This window comes from Anomaloglossus baeobatrachus, chromosome 4 (genome assembly GCF_048569485.1).
Source record: "Anomaloglossus baeobatrachus isolate aAnoBae1 chromosome 4, aAnoBae1.hap1, whole genome shotgun sequence".
In the NCBI taxonomy this organism is placed as follows: Eukaryota; Metazoa; Chordata; class Amphibia; order Anura; family Aromobatidae; genus Anomaloglossus; species Anomaloglossus baeobatrachus.
The window spans coordinates 490,325,082-490,348,581 of NC_134356.1; the positions used below are offsets into that span (position 1 = coordinate 490,325,082).

Genomic DNA, 23,500 nt, shown 5'->3' on the forward strand with positions numbered 1-23,500 from the left:
CTGTTGGGACAAGCGGACCTCTTCCTTGCACAGGCTAGTGGCTCTGTCGCCGCAGACCAGGAGCTCTCTTCAGTGGTGGCTTCGGCCCCTCTCTCTGTCACAGGGACGCTCCTTCCTGACTCGGTCCTGGGTGATCCTCAACACGGATGCCAGCCTCTCCGGCTGGGGAGCAGTATTTCTCCACCACCGAGCACAGGGCACTTGGACTCCGTCCGAATCAGCCCTCTCGATCAATGTTCTGGAAATCAGGGCTGTTCTTCTAGCTCTCGTAGCCTTTCACCACCTGTTGGCGGGCAAGCACATCCGAGTCCAGTCAGACAACGCGACAGCGGTTGCCTACATCAATCACCAGGGCGGGACTCGCAGCCGCCTGGCGATGTTGGAGGTTCAACGAATCCTTCAGTGGACGGAGGACTCCAAGTCCACCATATCCGCAGTCCACATCCCAGGCGTAGAAAACTGGGAGGCCGATTATCTCAGCCGTCAAACCGTGGACAGCGGCGAGTGGGCCCTGCATCCGGCAGTGTTCAGGTCAATCTGCCGCAAGTGGGGCACTCCGGAAGTGGATCTAATGGCATCCCGGCACAACAACAAGGTCCCGGTTTACGTGGCTCGCTCCCACGATCCTCAGGCCTTCGCAGCGGACGCGCTGGTTCAAGATTGGTCTCAGTTCCGTCTGGCCTATGTGTTTCCCCCTCTGGCTCTCTTGCCCAGGGTTCTGCGCAAGATCAGAATGGAGGGCCGTCGGGTCATAATCATTGCTCCGGACTGGCCCAGGCGAGCTTGGTACCCAGATCTGCTCCGTCTGTCCGTAGAAATGCCGTGGCATCTCCCGGACCGCCCAGACCTTCTCTCTCAAGGTCCGTTTTTCCGCCAGAATTCTGCCAGATTGACGGCGTGGCTCTTGAGTCCTGGATCCTGACAGCTTCAGGCATTCCTTCTGAGGTCATCTCCACTATGACTCAGGCTCGGAGGTCTTCCTCGGCCAAGATTTACCACAGGACTTGGAAGATTTTCCTGTCCTGGTGTCGCTCTTCCGGCCATGCTCCTTGGCCGTTCTCTTTGCCGACCATTCTGTCCTTTTTACAGTCCGGTCTGCAGCTAGGACTGTCCCTCAATTCCCTTAAGGGACAGGTGTCGGCTCTGTCGGTATTATTCCAGCGGCGTATCGCCCGACTGGCTCAGGTGCGCACCTTCATGCAGGGCGAATCTCACATCATTCCTCCTTACCGGCGGCCTTTGGATCCCTGGGATCTTAATCTGGTCCTCACGGCCTTACAGAAACCCCCCTTTGAGCCTCTTAGGGAGGTTCCTTTGTTTAGACTTTCACAGAAAGTGGTTTTTCTAGTAGCCATAACTTCTCTCAGGAGAGTCTCTGATTTGGCTGCGCTCTCTTCGGAGTCACCTTTTTTGGTGTCTCACCAAGACAAGGTGGTTCTCCGTCCGACTCCAGAGTTTCTCCCTAAGGTGGTGTCTTCTTTCCACCTTAACCAGGACATTTCATTGCCTTCCCTTTGTCCGGCCCCTGTGCATCGCTTTGAGAAGGCGTTGCATACCTTGGATTTGGTGCGGGTGCTCCGAATCTATGTGTCACGCACCGCCGCTTTTAGGTGGTGCACCTCACTTTTTGTGCTAACCACGGGTCAGCGCAAGGGTCTCTTGGCTTCTAAACCGACCCTAGCTCGTTGGATTAGGTCGGCCATCTCTGATGCCTACCAGTGTTCTCAGGTGCCCCCTCCGCCAGGGATTAAGGCGCACTCGACCAGAGCTGTCGGTGCCTCCTGGGCTTTCAGGCACCAGGCTACGGCTCAGCAGGTTTGTCAGGCTGCCACTTGGTCTAGTCTGCACACCTTTTCGAAGCACTACCAAGCGCATGCTCATGCTTCGGCAGATGCGAGCTTGGGCAGACGCATCCTTCAGGCGGCTGTCGCCCATTTGTGAAGTTAGGTTTTGCCTACTTCTCAGTTTTGTTTATTTCCCACCCATGGACTGCTTTGAGACGTCCCATGGTCTGGGTCTCCCATAAGGAACGATGAAGAAAAAGAGAATTTTGTTTACTTACCGTAAATTCTTTTTCTTATAGTTCCGACATGGGAGACCCAGCACCCTCCCTGTTGCCTGTTGGCAGTTCTTGTTCCGTGTGTTTCACCGGCTGTTGTTGACAGAGGTTCCGGTTTTTCCGAGTTTTACTCTCTACTTATGGGTGGATGTCCTCCTTCAGCTTTTGCACTGAACTGGTTAGATTGTCATCCAGGGGGTGTATATAGCCCGGAGGGAGGAGCTACACGTTTGAGTGTAGTACTTTGTGTGTCCTCCGGAGGCAGAAGCTATACACCCATGGTCTGGGTCTCCCATGTCGGAACTATAAGAAAAAGAATTTACGGTAAGTAAACAAAATTCTCTTTTTCTCAGATGAATCCCCTTTTCGATTGTTTGGGACATCTGTAAAACAGCTTATTAGGAGAAGAGGTGAGCGCTACCACCAGTCTTGCCTCATGCCAACTGTTAAGCATCCTGAAACGATTCATGTGTGGGGTTGCTTCTCAGCCAAGGGAATCGGCTCACTCACAGTCTTGCCTAAAAACACAGCCATGAATAAAGAATGATACCAGAATGTCCTCCAAGAGCAACTTCTCCCAACTGTCCAAGAGCAGTTTGGCGCCCAACAATGCCTTTTCCAGCATGCTGGAGCACCTTGCCATAAAGCAAAGGTGATCACTAAATGGCTCATGGAACAAAACATAGAGATTTTGGGTCCATGGCCTGGAAACTCCCCAGATCTTAATCCCATTGAGAACTTGTGGGCAATCATCAAGAGACGGGTGGACAAACAAAAACAAACAAATTCTGGCAAAATGCAAGCATTGCTTATGCAAGAATGGACAGCTATCAGTCAGGATTTGGTCCAGAAGTTGATTGAGAGCATGCCAGGGAGAATTGCAGAGGTCCTGAAGAAGAAGGGTCAACACTGCAAATATTGACTTGCTGCATTAACTCATTCTAACTATCAATATAACCTTTTGGTACTCATAATGTGATTGCAATTATATTTCTGTATGTGATGTAAACATCAGACAAACACAATTAAAAACCAGAGGGCAACAGATCATGTGAAAATATAATTTTTGTGTCATTTTCAAAACTTTTGTCCATGACTGTAATCTTTTGATGTCACCAAAATTTCGCCAGCAGCAAGTTGATTTAAAATGTCTTGTCTGTTCCACCTGAAGCGGCCAGGAAGACAATACCACTTTTGTTGGTTGCAGTGAAAATTAAAATTTGGTTGTAGGTGTCTCTCTTGGTCTGGTACCAACAGCGGCTCGTTGTGAGAGACAAATGCTGTGAGTTCATCAATGTTGCAGTTTCTTTCTACAAAAATATGCTGCACATATTTGGTTCGATTCCTGATTTCTTGTTTGAGTAGGTAAGCCAAGAAAGCTTTAATGATTTTCCAGACATTGCCATGCTCTGGTCTTCAAATAGGAGTAAGGCTTTGTTGAAAAAGTTTTCACACAAGTTGAAAAGTTGCTGAGGATTTTTCTTTTTAACCTGCATGAGGATATCTTCACGGAGATCAGTTTTGTACTTTGTCCAAAATTCCAAATATGATTTGGCTTTGAAATGTTACAGGTTGTTAGAAGAATAGCAAAGAGGTGTCTTAATCGATTTGGGGTTTGTGTGGCTGCTGCTTTACTGAGAGTCATGTCTCAGTCTCCGACATTTTCTAGTCCTTGTCCTTGTTTTTGGAATGCTTCTCAAAATGTTTCACAGACCTTGCCTTCGACAGTGTTCAGGTCAGAAAATGATGTTGAGCCCTTGACAACATGAAGTAACATGAGCAGGTAGAAGCACTCTGCATTTGATGGATGAACTGTGTAGACGCAACCAAGAGTATCATTGCTTTGACCCTTGAATGGCCTTCAATATCAAGCCCCTGTATCCTCTGTTCCAGTGTTTTTATGGATGCGTTCCAAGTGTAGTACATCACAGTAGAGAATTGTTTTTGCAAATAGATCTAGTTGACACAGTTCAAAAAATGCCAAGATGATGTTCTTAGGTATTGTTAGAAGCTGCTGGCGCAGGTTTGCTGGGTCAAAGTAAATTCTCTGTCTATTTTCAAAGTGAACACTGAGATGCACAACTGGTGGGTAATGCTCATGAATAGAGAACCCTTAATATTCTCCAAACAGCTTCATTACTGCTGATTTACAGGTCTATCGGGAATGCCTGCACTTCATCCATAATCGGTCCATTTTGTGGGAGTTCAAAATCTACTCGATCACTTCCTTTTGTGGACATATTTACATATGTACTTGATTGATTTCACGGAGTGGCAAAATTCAACATTGATGTGAGCCTTGCAAATTTTTGAGAGCAGAGAGTTGTAAGGCACCACCCACTTGTCATTTTCTATCTCTTGGATTGATGTTCCAAATCTCCTTCCTCAGTTCAGGGATCAGACCTTTCGCCACAAGTCTTCGAAACCGCAGGCAAATCTCATATACATTATATATGACACTTACCTGCGATTTTGAGTGATCAGCTCCTGTTTCGGTGGCCTGTGGGTACTAGGAAACGATCCCTCGGATCCGAGATAGAAGTTCGGCCAATCTTTCTTACGGTATCCCAGCGGTGCCTCCAGTTGTTGAGGATGGATACAAGTGATCCCTTTTTCCCCGATCTGATCGTTGTTCCGAATTAAAATGTCGTTTGTGCACGGCGAAAAAGAATGATAATTAATTGGAAATCAATTAAAACTCTTCCTCTCACGACCAAGGCTGAGGCAAGACTGAAAATCTTTATTCTCGGACACTTAAACCACGAAGTAAAAGGGGTGTAAACAAAAGTTCTAGTCCAATCAAGTATCGTAGGTCAGGGCTTCATGACGTAGAGAGATCTGCATATGCCCCTTGGATTGGTCAATCCAAGGCTTCAGGAATTTCCCTTTGTCCATCTGTCTTGGGTGTAAACCAGGAAATGGTGGCCATCTTCAAGCTATACATATATAAATTTTAGTATATACTGAGTTTAAGGAAAATACACTGAATATGCAATATACATGTTAGTAAGAAACAAAAGCATTCACAAATATGTGAGTTAGTTCACATCTACTGAACTATATAACTGAGTCTATGAAATGGCTGAATTAAGTATTTTTGGATACTCAATTCTTTATCCTCAACAGTCCCCCCTAAAGACTTACTTCTGCCATTTCTGAATTCTAAGGGTACTATGTTCCCTTAGGAAGAGAGGTAGAAAGATCTGTTGAAAAACCTGCCTAACTGAACGTTGAAACATGGGCGGAAAGGGGAAAGGGGTTTTCTTCACCGGTTTGAGACCAAGGACTCCTAGGCGAGTCCTCACCCTTTGTAGTTGGACTTTCCCATGTCTCAAGGTTCTCTAAGTCCTCTCTTCTAACTGTTCTGGCAATACTGGTCTAAAACTGTACAGGGTTTTCTGAAAAGGATAAGTATGAGCAGAACGCTCAGTGCAGCTCTGGTTGATTAACCCTTCTACAATGCGAGGTGTGGATCCATAGATGTTTCTGTGGTTGGATCAGCTCCTCTAGTGTTGACTCATAGCTCTTTTCTCGCTTGTCCTTTAGGATCAATCAGTCTCCTGACTGGAGACCATATGCTAATAGCTCTGATTTAAGATCTGGAATTGGAGAATACACCTGTTTAGCACACTATTCAGTCAATTATATAAAAATATACATGCCTATGCTAAACCAAAAAACATCTTACATAAAGACCTGCTTATTGCAAAAAGAAAACAGAACATATACATTTTATACACCATTTACTAGTTTCCACTTTTCTATAAAATATACACTTTTTGTAAACACATTTTTCTTTACATACCACCTTCATGTGCTTCTCAACAATAATGTCGTTTTCTGCACTGGAATGCCTCTGACCAAACCTGGAGAGAAATTTACACAACACGCACAGACTTGCATACAACGTGCTCATGATATACATCTATAATCAGTTTGCAGTCTCTAAGAATGGGTAGAGTAGGTGCAGGGTGTTTCTACGGACTCTTTACAGTTTTTTCTCACTTCGTTCTAGGCACTTGTCTCACAAGACTGGGTGAATCTGCCCACCTGGGTACTGAACCCGGTGTCACCAAAGCACACACTGACAATTGTCTTTCACAGATGTTACCTGGGCCATCATTAAGAAGAGCTCTCATGGCAGAGAAAGCTTACCACCCTTTATCCACAGACCTTCCTCAGTCAGCTGGCTCCCTGCATGTCACACTCCATTCCTTGTTGTATCGCTTGTTCCTGTAGGGATTTAAGAACACAAGGAGTGACAGAAGTCACTGACGTGACCAATGTCACCAAGGCATGGTCGGTATTGGTGAAAGACTCTCAACTCTAGGCCCGTTCACTGCTTCTTGGTCAGCTGCACCTGTGCAAGGATCTCCATCCGAATCCATCAGCTCAGATCTAGACTTTCTTTTCGGCATACCTAATTCATTTGACAACAGGAAAAAATCTACAACCTACATACACCTCTAAAGACTCTTACCCACTCCTGTTCTACCCATCTAGAGAGGGCATTTAATGCATCACTGTCTCCTGTATCAATAGGATTGGAGGGAGTGGTCGAATTTAGACTACCTCATGTGGTGTAAACAGCAGCATATCCAGTGCAGAATCGACCACCATCTGGTTTCATCTATAAAAACAAAAACTAAAAAATATACATTAGATCATTCTTATAACTTCATCTCTGATCATAATACAGTTAGTGGTCATCTATACTTCACATGACTGAGAATACTAAATAAATAAACAAACAAATAAACAAACAAATAAACATATAAGACAAGACTTTCCTATTTCAGTTAACAGATATACCTCATAGTAATCTAATAAACATAACTTATGGGAAAAAGGTCAGCTTCAAAACCTATCTAATATGCCTACTGCACCCTCCAAGAAACTGGAGAATATAATTAATACCTTATTCCCCCCTTGTTTAATTGTTTATTTACCAATATGGCAAAATTTAGCATTTTTATACTGGTATTCCCTAAAAGAAAAGATAAAACAGCAGGTAATAAATTAGCCACATACTAAAACCTAAAATGAACAAACACTAAAAGTAACGTACATCTCAGAACACTATACATTACTGGGAAATTTTAAAAACCTTACAATAAACACTGTATCCATAAAGAAAAGAAAAACCTTTCATAGTAGAAACAACTGAGACATGATTAAATGACAGCTGTGACTAGGCGACTAACCTGCAAAAATATATAAATTGTTTAGAAATAATCGTAAAAACAGAAAAGGTGATAGTCACAAAATAAAAATATTGTTCAAATAAATCGCCATTAAAAACAAAACAACACAAATTATATCGCGCATCCCATAAAATTTAATATTCCCTATTCAGGTATAAACAGCAAACTAAAAATGGGAAATCCTGAACTCTAAGGGTTAAACCAAACTTACGTCACTATTGGAGAGAGACACATTCCATTCTTACTTCTTAAAAGTGAGAGAGGAAGAAGGAAAAAAAAAACCTCATCCTTTGTTATAACAAAGACGTAGCAGGGAACACATCCATTACCCATGTACATTGAATGCATTATACATTTTTCCTAATTCCTTTTTACAAATGGATTTGATACATTTTGACTTCAGTAGGGGTAAGTCGTTTACGATTTTTGTCTTAAATTAACTAACATAATACAAAGATATATATATTTACCTTCCTCTATTTTATTTTATGATATAATGCTGTAGGACTTCTAAAATACCAATTGATTTTATGTGAACAGATCTTTCCACATCAATTCTGTAAAAGTTTCACTTACTTATCTTTGACTTGCACTTATGGGATAACTGAGTAAACAAATATACTATTTATGCTTATTCAAATGTGTTAGTCATATATACCAGAGAACACCTCCATCCGGGGATGGGTGGAGAGCTTTGAACAAAGAGCCATTGCGAGGGGTGTGGCTTATGAGGTGTACTGCCATCAGTGGGTGTAGCAAGACGGCTGCCACAGGAAGTTCCAGGCACCTGACTTCCGGGTGCAGCATCCATGTTGTGACTCCCTGGGTGTACTGGGAGTGGCTGGAACTACGTAGTAAACCAGGGATACTTTTGGTCCCTGTAAATTTGCATTTCAGCATACAAAGGAGAGATTTGATTAGCACCAGATATAATGACTTCTAGAGCAGAACAATGAGGCACCGCTAGAGAAACACATTTAGTGATTCTACAAACAGCAACAGACAGTGAATGAGGTCTTTGTTCTCCAGTATACTCTCACTGGAGATTAATCTGAACTTCAGTACATGGGTTGCAGCCTGCCATCTAGTGGTAGTCCAACGATTTTACACAACTTTTTGCAATCTTTTATATTTGTTCCGTTTTTTGTAACTAGGGCGACAGCGTTCTCAGCTCCTACTAAAAACAACATATTTATCTTTTGAACAGAGTATACAGTGCTTAATTGGATCGGCCGTTCCAATGGAGTCCTTTCTCGTCTCGTCCGCGTTTGTAACACGCTGACAGTGACTCGCGTCTAATACGCATGAGAATCCGCTAACTCCAGCACCCTTACCTCAACTAAAGTGAGTTCCTTTCCTGCCTCGATATGAAGACCTACCCCCTCATAACAGTGGCTCACGTTTAAAACGCAGAGGAATACGCTAAATCCACTTTAAGTTAACAGAACCCTTCCCGCCTCGTCTATTATTTATCCAACATTCAATATTCAATATTTAATATTTAATATTCAATATTTAATATCTGATGTTTAATATCTAACAAACAGTGGCTGTGTCCGCAACACAGGGGAATCGCTAGTTCTCATACTTCTGTTCAAAAAGAAAATAACTCAACTGAAAACACCAAAAAAATGCATAAACCAGTCAGGTTCTGTTCCAATTTAAGCCAAAATAACACTTGTCTTTCTTTCAAATCATTACAACTCTGTTCGCTTTACGATACAAAGGCTGCAGCCCACTGACCCCTCCTCTCTCCTCGCTCCAAAGAGCTGCGCTGTTTTAACACCCAGCGTCTGCCTCTTCACCCTCCACCCCCCTTCTCCTTCACAGAACAAAGACAACAGCTGCGTCTGTGGGCATTCCAACCCGCCCCGCTTTCTAACACACACAAACTTTCCTCTTAGTGAAGAAATGCAGGGGCAAGGGGGGATTAACTATCAACCCCCCTGCTTTCTTTGTCTAAGACACTGCAGACACAGCGTGTAATACAATTCCCGCGCTCAGTCTGTGACTACCTCCCTTCTTCCTTTGGTCACAGCGAAGAAGAAAAAAAAAACTACAGGCAATTAACTCTTTGAAAACTAGATCAGAGCGTAGAATCTACAAGCTATCTATGAAGCTAAAAAACACCGTTCACAATTAGCAATAAAAAAAAAAAAAAAACAAACGATCAGATCGTATGACCCACGGACCCTATGACGCTATGGGGTCTAGGTCCGTCTCTTTGTTCTTAGACTACCGGCGAAAGATTCAAGCCCGCTAAGGGTCAATAGCGTCAACCCCTTCCTCAGTTCAGGGATCAGACCTTTCGCCACAAGTCTCCGAAACCGCAGGCAAATCTCATATACATTATATATGACACTTACCTGCGATTTTGAGTGATCAGCTCCTGTTTCGGTGGCCTGTGGGTACTAGGAAACGATCCCTCGGATCCGAGATAGAAGTTCGGCCAATCTTTCTTACGGTATCCCAGCGGTGCCTCCAGTTGTTGAGGATGGATACAAGTGATCCCTTTTTCCCCGATCTGATCGTTGTTCCGAATTAAAATGTCGTTTGTGCACGGCGAAAAAGAATGATAATTAATTGGAAATCAATTAAAACTCTTCCTCTCACGACCAAGGCTGAGGCAAGACTGAAAATCTTTATTCTCGGACACTTAAACCACGAAGTAAATGGGGTGTAAACAAAAGTTCTAGTCCAATCAAGTATCGTAGGTCAGGGCTTCATGACGTAGAGAGATCTGCATATGCCCCTTGGATTGGTCAATCCAAGGCTTCAGGAATTTCCCTTTGTCCATCTGTCTTGGGTGTAAACCAGGAAATGGTGGCCATCTTCAAGCTATACATATATAAATTTTAGTATATACTGAGTTTAAGGAAAATACACTGAATATGCAATATACATATATACATGTTAGTAAGAAACAAAAGCATTCACAAATATGTGAGTTAGTTCACATCTACTGAACTATATAACTGAGTCTATGAAATGGCTGAATTAAGTATTTTTGGATACTCAATTCTTTATCCTCAACACCATCTCTAAGGTGAATGTATTCCTTGGTTCTGAGCTTCTTTTGATTCAGTTGGAAGATGTTCACTTTCGATCTTTGCATACATGTCAACGATGATTTGGTGGAAGAGATGTCTGCAGTTGAGGATGTGATTTTCCTCAGCAACTCTTGTCATGATCCTATAGGCACAGAAGTCATGGTCGACACTTTTTTCCTTGATGGGGTGCCTGTTGTAGGATCTCTCTGAGGTACTGTCCCTGCCAAAAGATAATTGGATATTGCGGTGCACCATAGTACCTTTGACTTTCTGCCACCCGTTGCAAACAGTTGTTCCTTCTCTGAAGCACAATGTTATGGCTTTGAAACTCATTACCCACAATCAAGATAGCTACCTCCATAAAATGTGAGGGCATTGAAATGCCGCTGACTCTTACCTTGTGGTGTTTTGTCAGCTCTGATTAAATCTTTGTAATTGTCACTTGGCATACATTTAAGTGAGTCTTGAAAAGTTGAACATATGGATGGTGTAAGTGAAGGAACTGCAGCAAGATGGTGACAATATGAAGGAGAAATCCTATTAAGAATCACCGTTTGTATGCTGTCTGTAAGTATATTAAAAAAAAAATAGACCACCTAATCACCGAAAACATATACTTTTAAAAAAGTATTAATAGAAGGTAATTTTTAAAGACTTCAAGGAGTGAAGATACAAAATTACATAAAGATCTAATAACACTTAAGTAACCACAAACAGTAGGGATTAGGGTAACTGGGTATCACCCTATTCTCTCCGTATCTGGCAACAGGGATTTTACGCACCCTAGGGTTCAAGTGGTGCCCCCGTTCCACGGCAGCTTGCCCTGTGCACTCTCCTATTTCCCTACCAGTCTAATATACAGTAGGTGAAGTGTTTATTTTCCTAAATCTTTACTAAGCCTAAACATTGATTTTATCAAAATAACAGCAAACAGCTCAGTAAGTGACACATCGCTGAAATCAGGGTCTCTGTCTCTACATTATGCTGCTTTCAGATGGGAGAGCAAAAACCTGGTGACAGATTCCCTTTAAGTATATATATTTGGAACTAAAATAATAAAATAATTTTTGCAACTGGGTTCCATTATTGAGCGCTCAATGATGATCCTGCCGGGTGTTTCTCACCTTTTATCTGTCCTTTTTGAGCTCGTCTGATGATTTATGACCACAGACCTTAAAGTTGACTGTGCAGGAAACAGAGAGCTGTAAAAGCCAAACAGTGCAAAATGTTTAATGAAGCAGAATTGCAAAGAAGGAAAACCCTAGATTGAGGGCAAGTGCTATTGAAATCAAGAAGTTCCTCAAGATTTTTCTTTGATTGTTGTTGTTTTTTTTCTTTTATATATAAGCTTTGACTCAAAACGTGCCGTCCAGCAGCTCAGAGCTTGTGGAGTGTTGGAAACTATAAGGATCAGTGCTGCAGGATTCCCATCTAGGTAAGTGGCTGCAAGTGTTAAGGTTATATACGGAGGTTTATGATAACCTATTGGATATGCAGTCAGTTTGTTGTGACTAGATTTCACAATACCAACTGTATGCATTATTAATTAGATCATAGGCCTGATGAGGCTGGTGTACTTTAAAAGCCCATATCCGTATGAATGCACAATCCTGATATTAAAGAGAACCAATCACCAGGATTTTCATATATCAGCTAAAGCCAGTGCTATACTAGCACTATTAGGCTGATTTTATACATACCTGTAGTGGTCAAATCGGATGTTTTAGGTTTTTAAATCCAAAAAGTAAAGTTTATAAAATTAGCTGCTTCATGAGTGACAGCAGCAAAGCATCAGATAATATATTCATAGTTATCCCCTCCCCTGTTAGAATTAGCATACAAGCGATTCACTTTGTCTGTTGCAGGACCTGTGTGAGGTCATACCCATGTGACCAGACAAAGCTGGATAACAGGTCACATGGGTTTGACCTCACACAGGTCCTGCAAGAGACAAAGTGAATCGTTTGTATAATACTTATGCTAATTCTAAAACAGGGAGGGGATAACTATGAATATATTATCTGCTCCTCAGCTGCTGTCACTCAACAAGCAGCTCATTTTATAAACTTTACTTTTTTGGATTTCAAAACCTAAACATCCGAGCTGACCACTACAGGTATGTGGAGAATTAGCCTGATAGTGCCAGTATAGCACTGGCTTTGGGTTATATACGAAAATACTGGTGATTGGTTCCCTTTAACTCCTCCTGACATCACCATACATGTATGGTGGACATTGGCTTTGCATGTATGGCTCGGGCGCAGCGATTGCCTTTGTCTGTTTCGGATTACCTAATTTATATGGTGTCTATTGGATTTGGAGTCTCCTATTGCCTACTCCAATTTTGCAATTTCAGGATGCTGCAATATTACCATGGCCCGTCACCACTTTTTCTTTTTTGGTACTTGTTTGAAGCCCAGCCTATGGCTGGAAGGAAACCTTAGGCTGCATACGCACGCTGCATTTTTTGCTGCGTTTTCGGCTGCAGTTTTGTTGTCAGAACTTTCTGACATTTGACTTCCTAGCAAAGTCTATGAGAAGTCAGATTTGGTGTAAACACATTGCAGTTTTTTTGTCAGCGTTTTATTTGTCAAAAGATTGTGACAAAAAAAATGCAGCGTTTGTCACAAAAACGCAGCAAAAACGCATGTTGTGAAAAACGCACTGAAAACGCAGCAAAAACGCACCTACAATTACAAGCATTTTTTGTGACATTTCCAGGCTTTCTCTGACAAGGTGCAATTTTGGCTGCAGTTTGTGAACACAAAAAGATGCAGAGTGCGCATGTAGCCTTACCCCAAATTGGCGCCATTGCAGCTTTTCACCCCAAAAAACAATCCCTCACACAGCTTAGTAAATGGAAAAGAAACCAAACTCACATTACAAAGGTGAAAACATTTTTAAAATCAGCAAAATCTTATTATTTTTTTTTTTTAAGTTTGGTAATCATGCTGATTGGAAGAATCATCATACCATACAATAAAATGTAAAATCAATGGGAGCATGGTGCTTGAGTTTAAGATTTAAAAAGTATTTTTTTTATTGTTATATCACGGAGGCAACTTTGACAGGCTTATTCAGCCATCCATGACATGAATTTTCAAAGTATGTACACCAGCTACATTGGGTCTAAAGGATGTTTCCAATAATGTATGCTGTATTGTGAAATGTCCCAAATCCACTTTTTGAAATTGTACTTAAAACAATACTAGATGTGTAAAACGATATTATTTTTTCCTTTGGAAACCATGCGTTAATTCCTGCTTTCAAATGCTGATTCATTGACGTCTTATGTAGAAGATGTTAGTCGTTTGACATTTATACCTCGAGCTTACAGGAATTAACGCGTCTTCTGCTTTGTGTTAGGTGGACATACCAAGAGTTCTTCAGTCGATACCGGGTTCTAATGAAACAAAAAGACGTCCTTAGCGACCGTAGACAAACCTGCAAAAATGTGTTGGAGAAGCTTATTGTGGTATGTTCAATTGATGGGAATTAGTAAAGACTGTGCTATACTTTAAAAAGGGACTTAGCATGAGGTGTGTAAACCAAAACTAGCCAGGAAAATGCATAAATATATAGCATGGACACTAAAAGGTACAAATACAAGACTTCTAAAGAGTATAGTAAACAAAAAAAAAATATATACTTTTTTTGTTTGTGTGTTTTTGTTGCTATCGTGGGTGCAGTACACCATGTTCCAAATTATTATGCAAATTATATTTTTCTCTGATTTTCCTAAATAGTCGGTGCAAATGACAGTCTAATAAGTCATCACCCGTTAGAGTATACATTGAATTTTATTGAAGAAACCTCCCAATGATAACAGTATAATCTTCAAAATTAACCCCTTCACGACCGGCCGATTTTTCGCTTTCCGGTTTTTTTTTTCGCCATTCTTTTTCTGAGAGACGTAACTTTTTTATTTTTCAGTCAATATGGTCATGTGAGGGCTCATTTTTTGCGGAACAAGCTGTACTTTTAAATGAAACCATCAGTTTTACCATATTGTGTACTAGAAAATGGCAAAAAAATTCCAAATGCTGAAAAATTGCAAAAAAAGTGCGATAGCACTATGGTTTTTGAGATATTTTATTCACTGTGTTCACTATATGGTAAAACTGATGTGTGGGTGTGATGCCTCAGGTCAGTGCGAGTTCGTAGACACCAAACATGTATAGGTTTACTTTTATATAAGGGGTTAAAAAAAAATCGGAAGTTTGTCCGAAAAAAGTGGCGCACGTTTTACGCCATATTCCGTGACCCGTAGCGTTCTCATTTTTCGGGATCTTAGGCTCAATGACGGCTTATTTTTTGCGTCTCGAGCTGACGTTTTTAACGGTACCATTTTTGCGCAGATGCTACGTTCTGATCGCCTCTTATTGCATTTTGCGCAAAAGTTGTGGCGACAAAAAAACGTCGTTTTGGCGTTTGGAATTTTTTTGCCGCTACACCGTTTACTGATCAGATTAATTGATTTTATATTTTGATAGATCGGGCGTTTCTGAACGCGGCGATACCAAATGTGTGTATATTTTTTATTTTTTTAACCCTTTAATTTTCAATGGGGCGAATGGGGGGTGATTTGAACTTTTAGGTTTTTTTGTTTTTTTAATTTTTTAAAACTTATTTTTTAACTTTTTTTTTTTATTTTACTAGTCCCCCTAGGGGGCTATTGCGATCAGCATTCCGATCGCTCTGCAGTATCTGCTGATCACAGCTGGAAGGCTGTAAACAGCAGATACGCTGTCTTTCTCTTTTGCTGTGCCCCGGGCACAGCGAAAGTGAAACCAAGTCATGTGTAGTACAGGAGTCATCACATGACCCTGTGCTACCATGACAACTATCGGGAGTCACGTGATCACGTCACGTGACTTCCGGTTTCGGGCGGTAAGTAAATGCTTACCGCAATCGCGCTTATAATGGCGCTGTCATGTATTGACAGCGCCATATAAGGGGTTAATCGGCACGAGCAGATAACGATTCTGCTCGTGCCTAGCAGGCACACATCTCAGCTGTGAAAATCAGCTGAGATGTGTGCCGATCGCGGCATGCTGCCGCCGGAGGACCGCGGGCAGTAAGATTATGTCATTTAGGACGTAATTTTACGGCCCGCGGTCGTTAAGGGGTTAAAAAAACCTCATAATGCAGTGTTCCAAATTATTAGGCACAGTAGAGTTTCTAAACATTTTATATGTTTTAAAGAACTGAAAATGCTCATTTGTGGAATTTGCAGCATTAGGAGGTCACATTCACTGAAATAAAAAGCTATTTAAATCCAAAACATCCTAACAGGCCAATTTACATGTTAACATAGGAACCCTTCTTTGATATCACCATCATAATTCTTGCATCCATTGAACTTGTGAGTTTTTTTTGAGAGTTTCTGCTTGAATTTCTTTGCATGATGTCAGAATAGCCTCCCAGAGCTGCTGTTTTCATGTGAACTGCCTCCCACCCTCATAGATCTTTTGCTTTATGATACTCCAAAGGTTCTCTATAGGGTTGAAGTCAGGGGACGATGGTGGCCACATCATGAGTTTATCTCCTTTTATGCCCATAGCAGCCAATGACACAGAGCTATTCTTTGCAGCATGAGATGGTGCATTGTCATGCATGAAGATAATTTTGCTTCTGAAGGCATTTTTTCTGCTTTTTGTATTATGGAAGAAAGTTGTCAGTCAGAAACTCTATATACTTTGCAGAGGTCATGTTCACACCTTCAGGAACTCTAAAGGGGCCTACCAGATGTCTCCCCATGATTCTGGCTCAAAACATGACTCCTGCACCTCCTTGCCGATGTCGCATCCTTGTTAGGACATAGCCATCCACCAACCATCCACTACTCCATCCATCTGGACCATCCAGGGTTGCTCGACACTCATCAGTACACAAGACTGTTTGAAAATTAGTCTTCATGTATGTCTGGGCCCACTGCTACCGTTTCTGCTTGTGAGCACTGGTTTGGGGTGGCCGAATAGTAGGTTTATGCACTACAGCAAGCCTTTGAAGGATCCTACACCTTGAGGTTTAAGGTACTCCAGAGGCACCAGCAGCTTTCAATATGTGTTTGCTGGTTTGCAATGGCTTTTTAGCAGCTGCTCTCTTAATCCGATGAACTTGCCTGGCAGAAACCTTCCTCATGCTGCCTTTATCAGCACAAACACGTATGTGCTCTGAATCTGCCACAAATCCCTTCACAGTACGATGATCACGCTTAAGTTTTCGTAAAGTATCTAATATCTTCATCCCTTGTCCAAGGCATTGCATTATTTGATGCTTTTCGGCAGCAGAGAGATACTTTTCCTTTCCTATGTTACTTGAAAACTGTGGCCTGCTTAATATTGTGGAACATCCAGTTTTCCTTTTATTGGGCTCACCTGGGAAACTAATTATCACAGGTATCTGAGATTGATTTCAGTGATCCAAAGAACCCTGAGACACAATTCCTTCAATGAGTTTCATTGGAAAAAAAAAAAGTAATCGCTATGACCTTTAAATCCAATTTGCATAATAATTTGGAACATGGTGTATATCTATCGTTTTTTACTGAATCACTTTGTATTGGAAAGCACAACAGACTGTACAGTGCAAAAATAATAATGCTGTCCTATATCAGAGGGTACTGTTTTGGCTTCTGGTGGGTGCATGTGGGCCGGTGGGTACAGCATAGCTAGTACCATAGAATGTAAGCTTTCGAGCAGGGCCCTCATCCCTACTGTAGCTGTTGAATCATGTACTATTTTGTTTTTGTCTATGCAACCCCCCACCGGATTGTAAAGTGCTGCGGAATATGTTGGCGCTATATAAATAAACTTTTTTATTATTATTATTATTCTGACCCAAGACTGATAGAGTATTTCAGATATCCTATTACATTGTTGCACTATCTCTTTATATACCTTATTTATGATATAATTTGTGCTTTATTGTTATAAGAGAAACTTGTATAGAAATCAAAGTACTAGACTAAAACTACTTGGGTCAATCCTACTAAATGTATAAGTACATAATAAAACTTTCGGGGGAGTGAGGGATGGGGGGTTCACTTCCTGAGACCCCTTTTGATTGCGCAGAAAGGCCACTCTAGATCTCGCAGCTGAACCGGCAGAGGCATTGCGTTTTTTTCTTTTGAGCGCATTTACAGAGCTGAGTTCGGACTCATTAGAAGCCTGTGCGGCTGTATATGTAGAGTAGAGCATGGCTCGTAGACTTTCTATTGAACTTAATAAACAAAATTAGCAACCAATACATAACTCCAAGATTAATATGTACACTGTATAGTACTGAGATAGTTCATTATAATTAATCTTGGAGTGGACTAGGGCAATCGCAAACATAGAAGAAAGGACAGAGGAAAAAAACGACCATAAAAGCCCAAGTAGCTGAAAGTGAAAAACTTTTTATTGAAGTGGAGAGCGGCACAATTACAAGAAAGACTCTGACAACAAGAATTCCTAGCACAATAATGGTGCATGTTTAAACACCATAACACAATATGGACCCATGATTGAAATGAATGGGTAACCAAAATATGTGTAGTAGAATGCATAAACCAGGTATGGATAGTAACAACCACAAGTTCAGATCAGAGATGGCGAATAGGAATTGGTAGGAGATGGTAGAAAAATTTGTAAATGGTAGGTATAATAGTATAAACAGACCAAAGTCTGAGTTATGCCCAGGTAATGCTAATGGTCATAAAATTGTGACCAAACAGTACTAAGAGAACCCTACCAAACACAATGTGGGAAAAACCATGGAAAAATCCAAGGGAGAGGGCGGTAATATTCCATATAAGCCATACCTGAAAAAACCGGGAAGAGACCTGTGTCAGCGTCCGCCCGACGGCCGTTTCGGCATAGAATGCCTTCGTCAGGGGAGTGGTTAGTGAGGGAAGTGCAGAAGATTAAAACAGAGGCATCATCCAATCAAAATTGGTGGGCGGTGTATATGACGCATGAGCTACCTAGCAACCCGGGACGCGAACCACCCGCCGCATCAAGCGTCGCCCGGCGCGCGGTCACGCGGCAGCCACGTGACTCATCACATGGCCATCACGTGAGCGGACGCCGCGCGAGGCAGAGAGACACAGCGGGCGATGGCGGCCCGGAGTGGGAGGCGCGCATGCGTGCAAGCCCAACCAGGAAATCCAAGAGAATCTCACAGCGTATTAAGTGTGTAGATAAAAGTTTTTAAAGTATAGACTATTACGGAAGAGGCGGCATAAAAAGAATCATGGGGCACCATGACAGGACATAAGATGGAACCTAATATATAGATCGATCCACCATAGTTATAATCATAAGAATTGGTTTCAAGCAGAATATGATGGTATCCGTCCTGCGTAAAGCTCTACATATAAAACAATACAGAGAAATACAAAAATTAGCACAGTAATCCATATATATAACATGTGTCATTCATATTAGCCATTTCCAAAAGAAATATATAAATACAAGGGAAGTAGAAAATAGCAGGATATATATTCATGAACCAATTGATACAGATAATATTAGCCTGTTATAATATGAAACATATAACCACAGCAAATGAGTGGTATGAAAGGGAAACATGTCATAAATTACAAACAATTTAGATGGAACAACAAGTGTAGACAACAAGCTAAATTCAATCGGTATGTCCGAAAATCTGTCCTGAAGATATCCAGATCCATAGAATCCGCCCCATCGGTGTAATATGGGATAATGGTCCCGGTATCAAAAGGATGATGTCTAAATTAAAACAATAGAAAATTAAAATCAAGAATAAAATTAGGAGAGGAAAGACAACCTTCCTAACCCACAACCAATCAAAGAAATGAGGAATAAGAAATGTATTCATTCAAACCCATAGGGCAGAGAGTTTTTAGGGTCCATATCCACCTTGTTTCCATCATTGCCAACTTTTGGCTAATTTTACCCCCACGTATGTTGGAATCAAGTCGATCTATACCTCTTACTCTAAGTAATGTTGCATCTGACTGGTGGCATTGGTGAAAATGGCGAGGGATGGTTTTAAGAAGAGAAATATCGGTACAATCCGCCGCTGCCACAATCCCATTAACGTGTTCCCTGGTTCTGACTTTCAATTGCCTGGTTGTAAGGCCAACATAAATTTTTGGACACGGGCAGATGGCATAATAGATTACCGCAGTAGAGGTACACGTAACAAATTTCTTGATCTTAAATGAGCGGGTCCCCGAAGAGTCAAAAAATGAGTCAGCCCTATCGATATTCGGACAGGCAACGCAATGCCCACAGGGAACACAGCCAGTCCGGGGAGGCACTGGTCCAAAGGGAGGTGGTTGAGTTACACAGTCATAATGACTGGTAACTAAATGGTCACGCAGATTGTGCGTGACAAAGTCTGCTATAAGAAGTTGACTTTTAATCCATTGTCCGCATATACCACTCAGCTTCAAAAAATTCTTAGAATGGCATTAGACAACAATGTTATCACCGACGAGCTGGCTTCTGCTCTTCAGGTGGTCGAGCCTGTAGTTCCCACGCTGTACCTATTACCTAAGGTTCATAAAGATATTAATACACCACCAGGGAGACCAATTGTGTCGGGTCGAGGTAACTTTTTAGAACATGTCAATCGTTGGATTGACTCTAAACTACAACCACTGGTTGAGGATCTACCATCCTTCACTAAGGACACAGGTGAATTTCTTAGGAAGATAGATGGACTGTGTGTGGGTGATGATAGTATACTGGTGACCGGGGACGTCGAGTCCCTGTACACCAGTATTAGACACTGTGATGGACTTCGAGCTACTAGATTTTTTCTAGATATGTCCAATATACCTGGAGATATGGTGTTGCTCATCATGGAGTTATTGGAATTTACTTTAACGCACAATTTTTTTGTTTTTAAGGGGTCCTTCTACCTGCAGCTCCAGGGTACAGCTATGGGGGCCTCTTATGCCCCCTCTTATGCCAACCTGTTCCTGGGGCTGTGGGAGAGGGACCTCTTCCTGTCAGATCGTTTGTCGTCGATGGACCGTGTCCCCTTTTGGACACTGTACATCGACGACATCTTTTTGATCTGGCAGGGTTCACCTTTTGACCTTCATAATTTTATGATGGTGTTAAACTCTAATGATGTCAACATTAATATTACATACGCCCACCATTCGCATTCCATCAGCTTCCTTGATGTCATGGTTATAAGGGATTCCTCTAACACTCTCCAGACGGATATCTACCGTAAGGAGACTGCCGGCAACATGCTTTTGCATGCCTCCTCTTCCCATCCTAACTTCATGGTCAGATCTGTTCCTGTGGGACAGTTTCTACGTTTACGTAGAATTTGTTCCACGGACTCTGTCTTTGAGGCTAGAGCATCTGAGCTCAAGGATAGATTCTACGCTCGGGGCTATAGTAGAAGGTGTGTCAAAAAAGCTTATAATAGAGCTAGACATAACACCAGACACGCTCTACTCTATGCTCCAAAGGAATCCCGACCTAGAGAGATGATGAGATTTGTCACCGATTATCATGGCCAATTCCTTGCCATGAGATCCTGTTTACAGAAATTTTGGCCTGTTTTACAGGCAGATCCTGTACTAGCAAGGATTCTACCTAATCGTCCCATGATGAGTATCCGCAGATCTAAGAATCTGCGTGACCATTTAGTTACCAGTCATTATGACGGTGTAACTCAACCACCTCCCTTTGGACCAGTGCCTCCCCGGACTGGCTGTGTTCCCTGTGGGCATTGCGTTGCCTGTCCGAATATCGATAGGGCTGACTCATTTTTTGACTCTTCGGGGACCCGCTCATTTAAGATCAAGAAATTTGTTACGTGTACCTCTACTGCGGTAATCTATTATGCCATCTGCCCGTGTCCAAAAATTTATGTTGGCCTTACAACCAGGCAATTGAAAGTCAGAACCAGGGAACACGTTAATGGGATTGTGGCAGCGGCGGATTGTACCGATATTTCTCTTCTTAAAACCATCCCTCGCCATTTTCACCAATGCCACCAGTCAGATGCAACATTACTTAGAGTAAGAGGTATAGATCGACTTGATTCCAACATACGTGGGGGTAAAATTAGCCAAAAGTTGGCAATGATGGAAACAAGGTAGATATGGACCCTAAAAACTCTCTGCCCTATGGGTTTGAATGAATACATTTCTTATTCCTCATTTCTTTGATTGGTTGTGGGTTAGGAAGGTTGTCTTTCCTCTCCTAATTTTATTCTTGATTTTAATTTTCTATTGTTTTAATTTAGACATCATCCTTTTGATACCGGGACCATTATCCCATATTACACCGATGGGGCGGATTCTATGGATCTGGATATCTTCAGGACAGATTTTCGGACATACCGATTGAATTTAGCTTGTTGTCTACACTTGTTGTTCTATCTAAATTGTTTGTAATTTATGACATGTTTCCCTTTCATACCACTCATTTGCTGTGGTTATATGTTTCATATTATAACAGGCTAATATTATCTGTATCAATTGGTTCATGAATATATATCCTGCTATTTTCTACTTCCCTTGTATTTATATATTTCTTTTGGAAATGGCTAATATGAATGACACATGTTATATATATGGATTACTGTGCTAATTTTTGTATTTCTCTGTATTGTTTTATATGTAGAGCTTTATGCAGGACGGATACCATCATATTCTGCTTGAAACCAATTCTTATGATTATAACTATGGTGGATCGATCTATATATTAGGTTCCATCTTATGTCCTGTCATGGTGCCCCATGATTCTTTTTATGCCGCCTCTTCCGTAATAGTCTATACTTTAAAAACTTTTATCTACACACTTAATACGCTGTGAGATTCTCTTGGATTTCCTGGTTGGGCTTGCACGCATGCGCGCCTCCCACTCCGGGCCGCCATCGCCCGCTGTGTCTCTCTGCCTCGCGCGGCGTCCGCTCACGTGACGGCCATGTGATGAGTCACGTGGCTGCCGCGTGACCGCGCGCCGGGCGACGCTTGACGCGGCGGGTGGTTCGCGTCCCGGGTTGCTATGTAGCTCATGCGTCATATACACCGCCCACCAATTTTGATTGGATGATGCCTCTGTTTTAATCTTCTGCACTTCCCTCACTAACCACTCCCCTGACGAAGGCATTCTATGCCGAAACGGCCGTCGGGCGGACGCTGACACAGGTCTCTTCCCGGTTTTTTCAGGTATGGCTTATATGGAATATTACCGCCCTCTCTCTTGGATTTTTCCATGGTTTTTCCCACATTGTGTTTGGTAGGGTTCTCTTAGTACTGTTTGGTCACAATTTTATGACCATTAGCATTACCTGGGCATAACTCAGACTTTGGTCTGTTTATACTATTATACCTACCATTTACAAATTTTTCTACCATCTCCTACCAATTCCTATTCGCCATCTCTGATCTGAACTTGTGGTTGTTACTATCCATACCTGGTTTATGCATTCTACTACACATATTTTGGTTACCCATTCATTTCAATCATGGGTCCATATTGTGTTATGGTGTTTAAACATGCACCTTTATTGTGCTAGGAATTCTTGTTGTCAGAGTCTTTCTTGTAATTGTGCCGCTCTCCACTTCAATAAAAAGTTTTTCACTTTCAGCTACTTGGGCTTTTATGGTCGTTTTTTTCCTCTGTCCTTTTTTCTATTGAACTTGTATTGCTGTGTGTGCATGCACTTAGGCTGGATATAAGCCCCTTTGCCTGATGAGCTGCACGTTTCAAAGTGGCTTTTTAGGTGATCAGTGAGCGTCTCAGGACCTGGACGGCCACCAACCTGCAGGACGTGTTTGGTAGAATCTATTATAAAAAAACTAATAATTTAATTGATAGGTAGCTTTTACCTTTTACTTAACAATACTCAACTAATGCAATTTTCTTACACTAAAAACAGGACCAAGACAAATATCAATTTGGGAAAACAAAAATCTTCTTTCGTGCTGGGCAAGTAGCTTATTTGGAGAAAATAAGAGCCGACAAGCTGAGAATGGCCTGCATCCGAATCCAGAAGACAATACGTGGTTGGCTTTTAAGAAAGAAATACTTGCGTATGAAGAAGGCAGCTATCTGTATTCAGAGATATGTTAGAGGGTACCAGGCAAGATGGTGCGTGTATTCTTAGAGTATCCATATTTTGGTATTTTCTCTTAAGAGCTTTAACATTCTGTTATATGAAATATGAGGATGTTTTAACCA

General features: G+C 41.8%; 1 protein-coding gene across 1 annotated transcript in view; it reads left to right on the forward strand.

Annotated features, from left to right (window-relative positions):
• The window catches only part of MYO5A (myosin VA), a 276,256-nt gene that overhangs the window by 179,700 nt on the left and 73,056 nt on the right, over positions 1–23,500 (forward strand). The window contains exons 17-19 of the mRNA XM_075345778.1: positions 11,662–11,748; positions 13,680–13,788; positions 23,199–23,410. Of these exons, the coding sequence (XP_075201893.1) occupies positions 11,662–11,748; positions 13,680–13,788; positions 23,199–23,410 (408 nt within the window). The remainder of the gene's footprint in view (positions 1–11,661; positions 11,749–13,679; positions 13,789–23,198; positions 23,411–23,500) is intronic.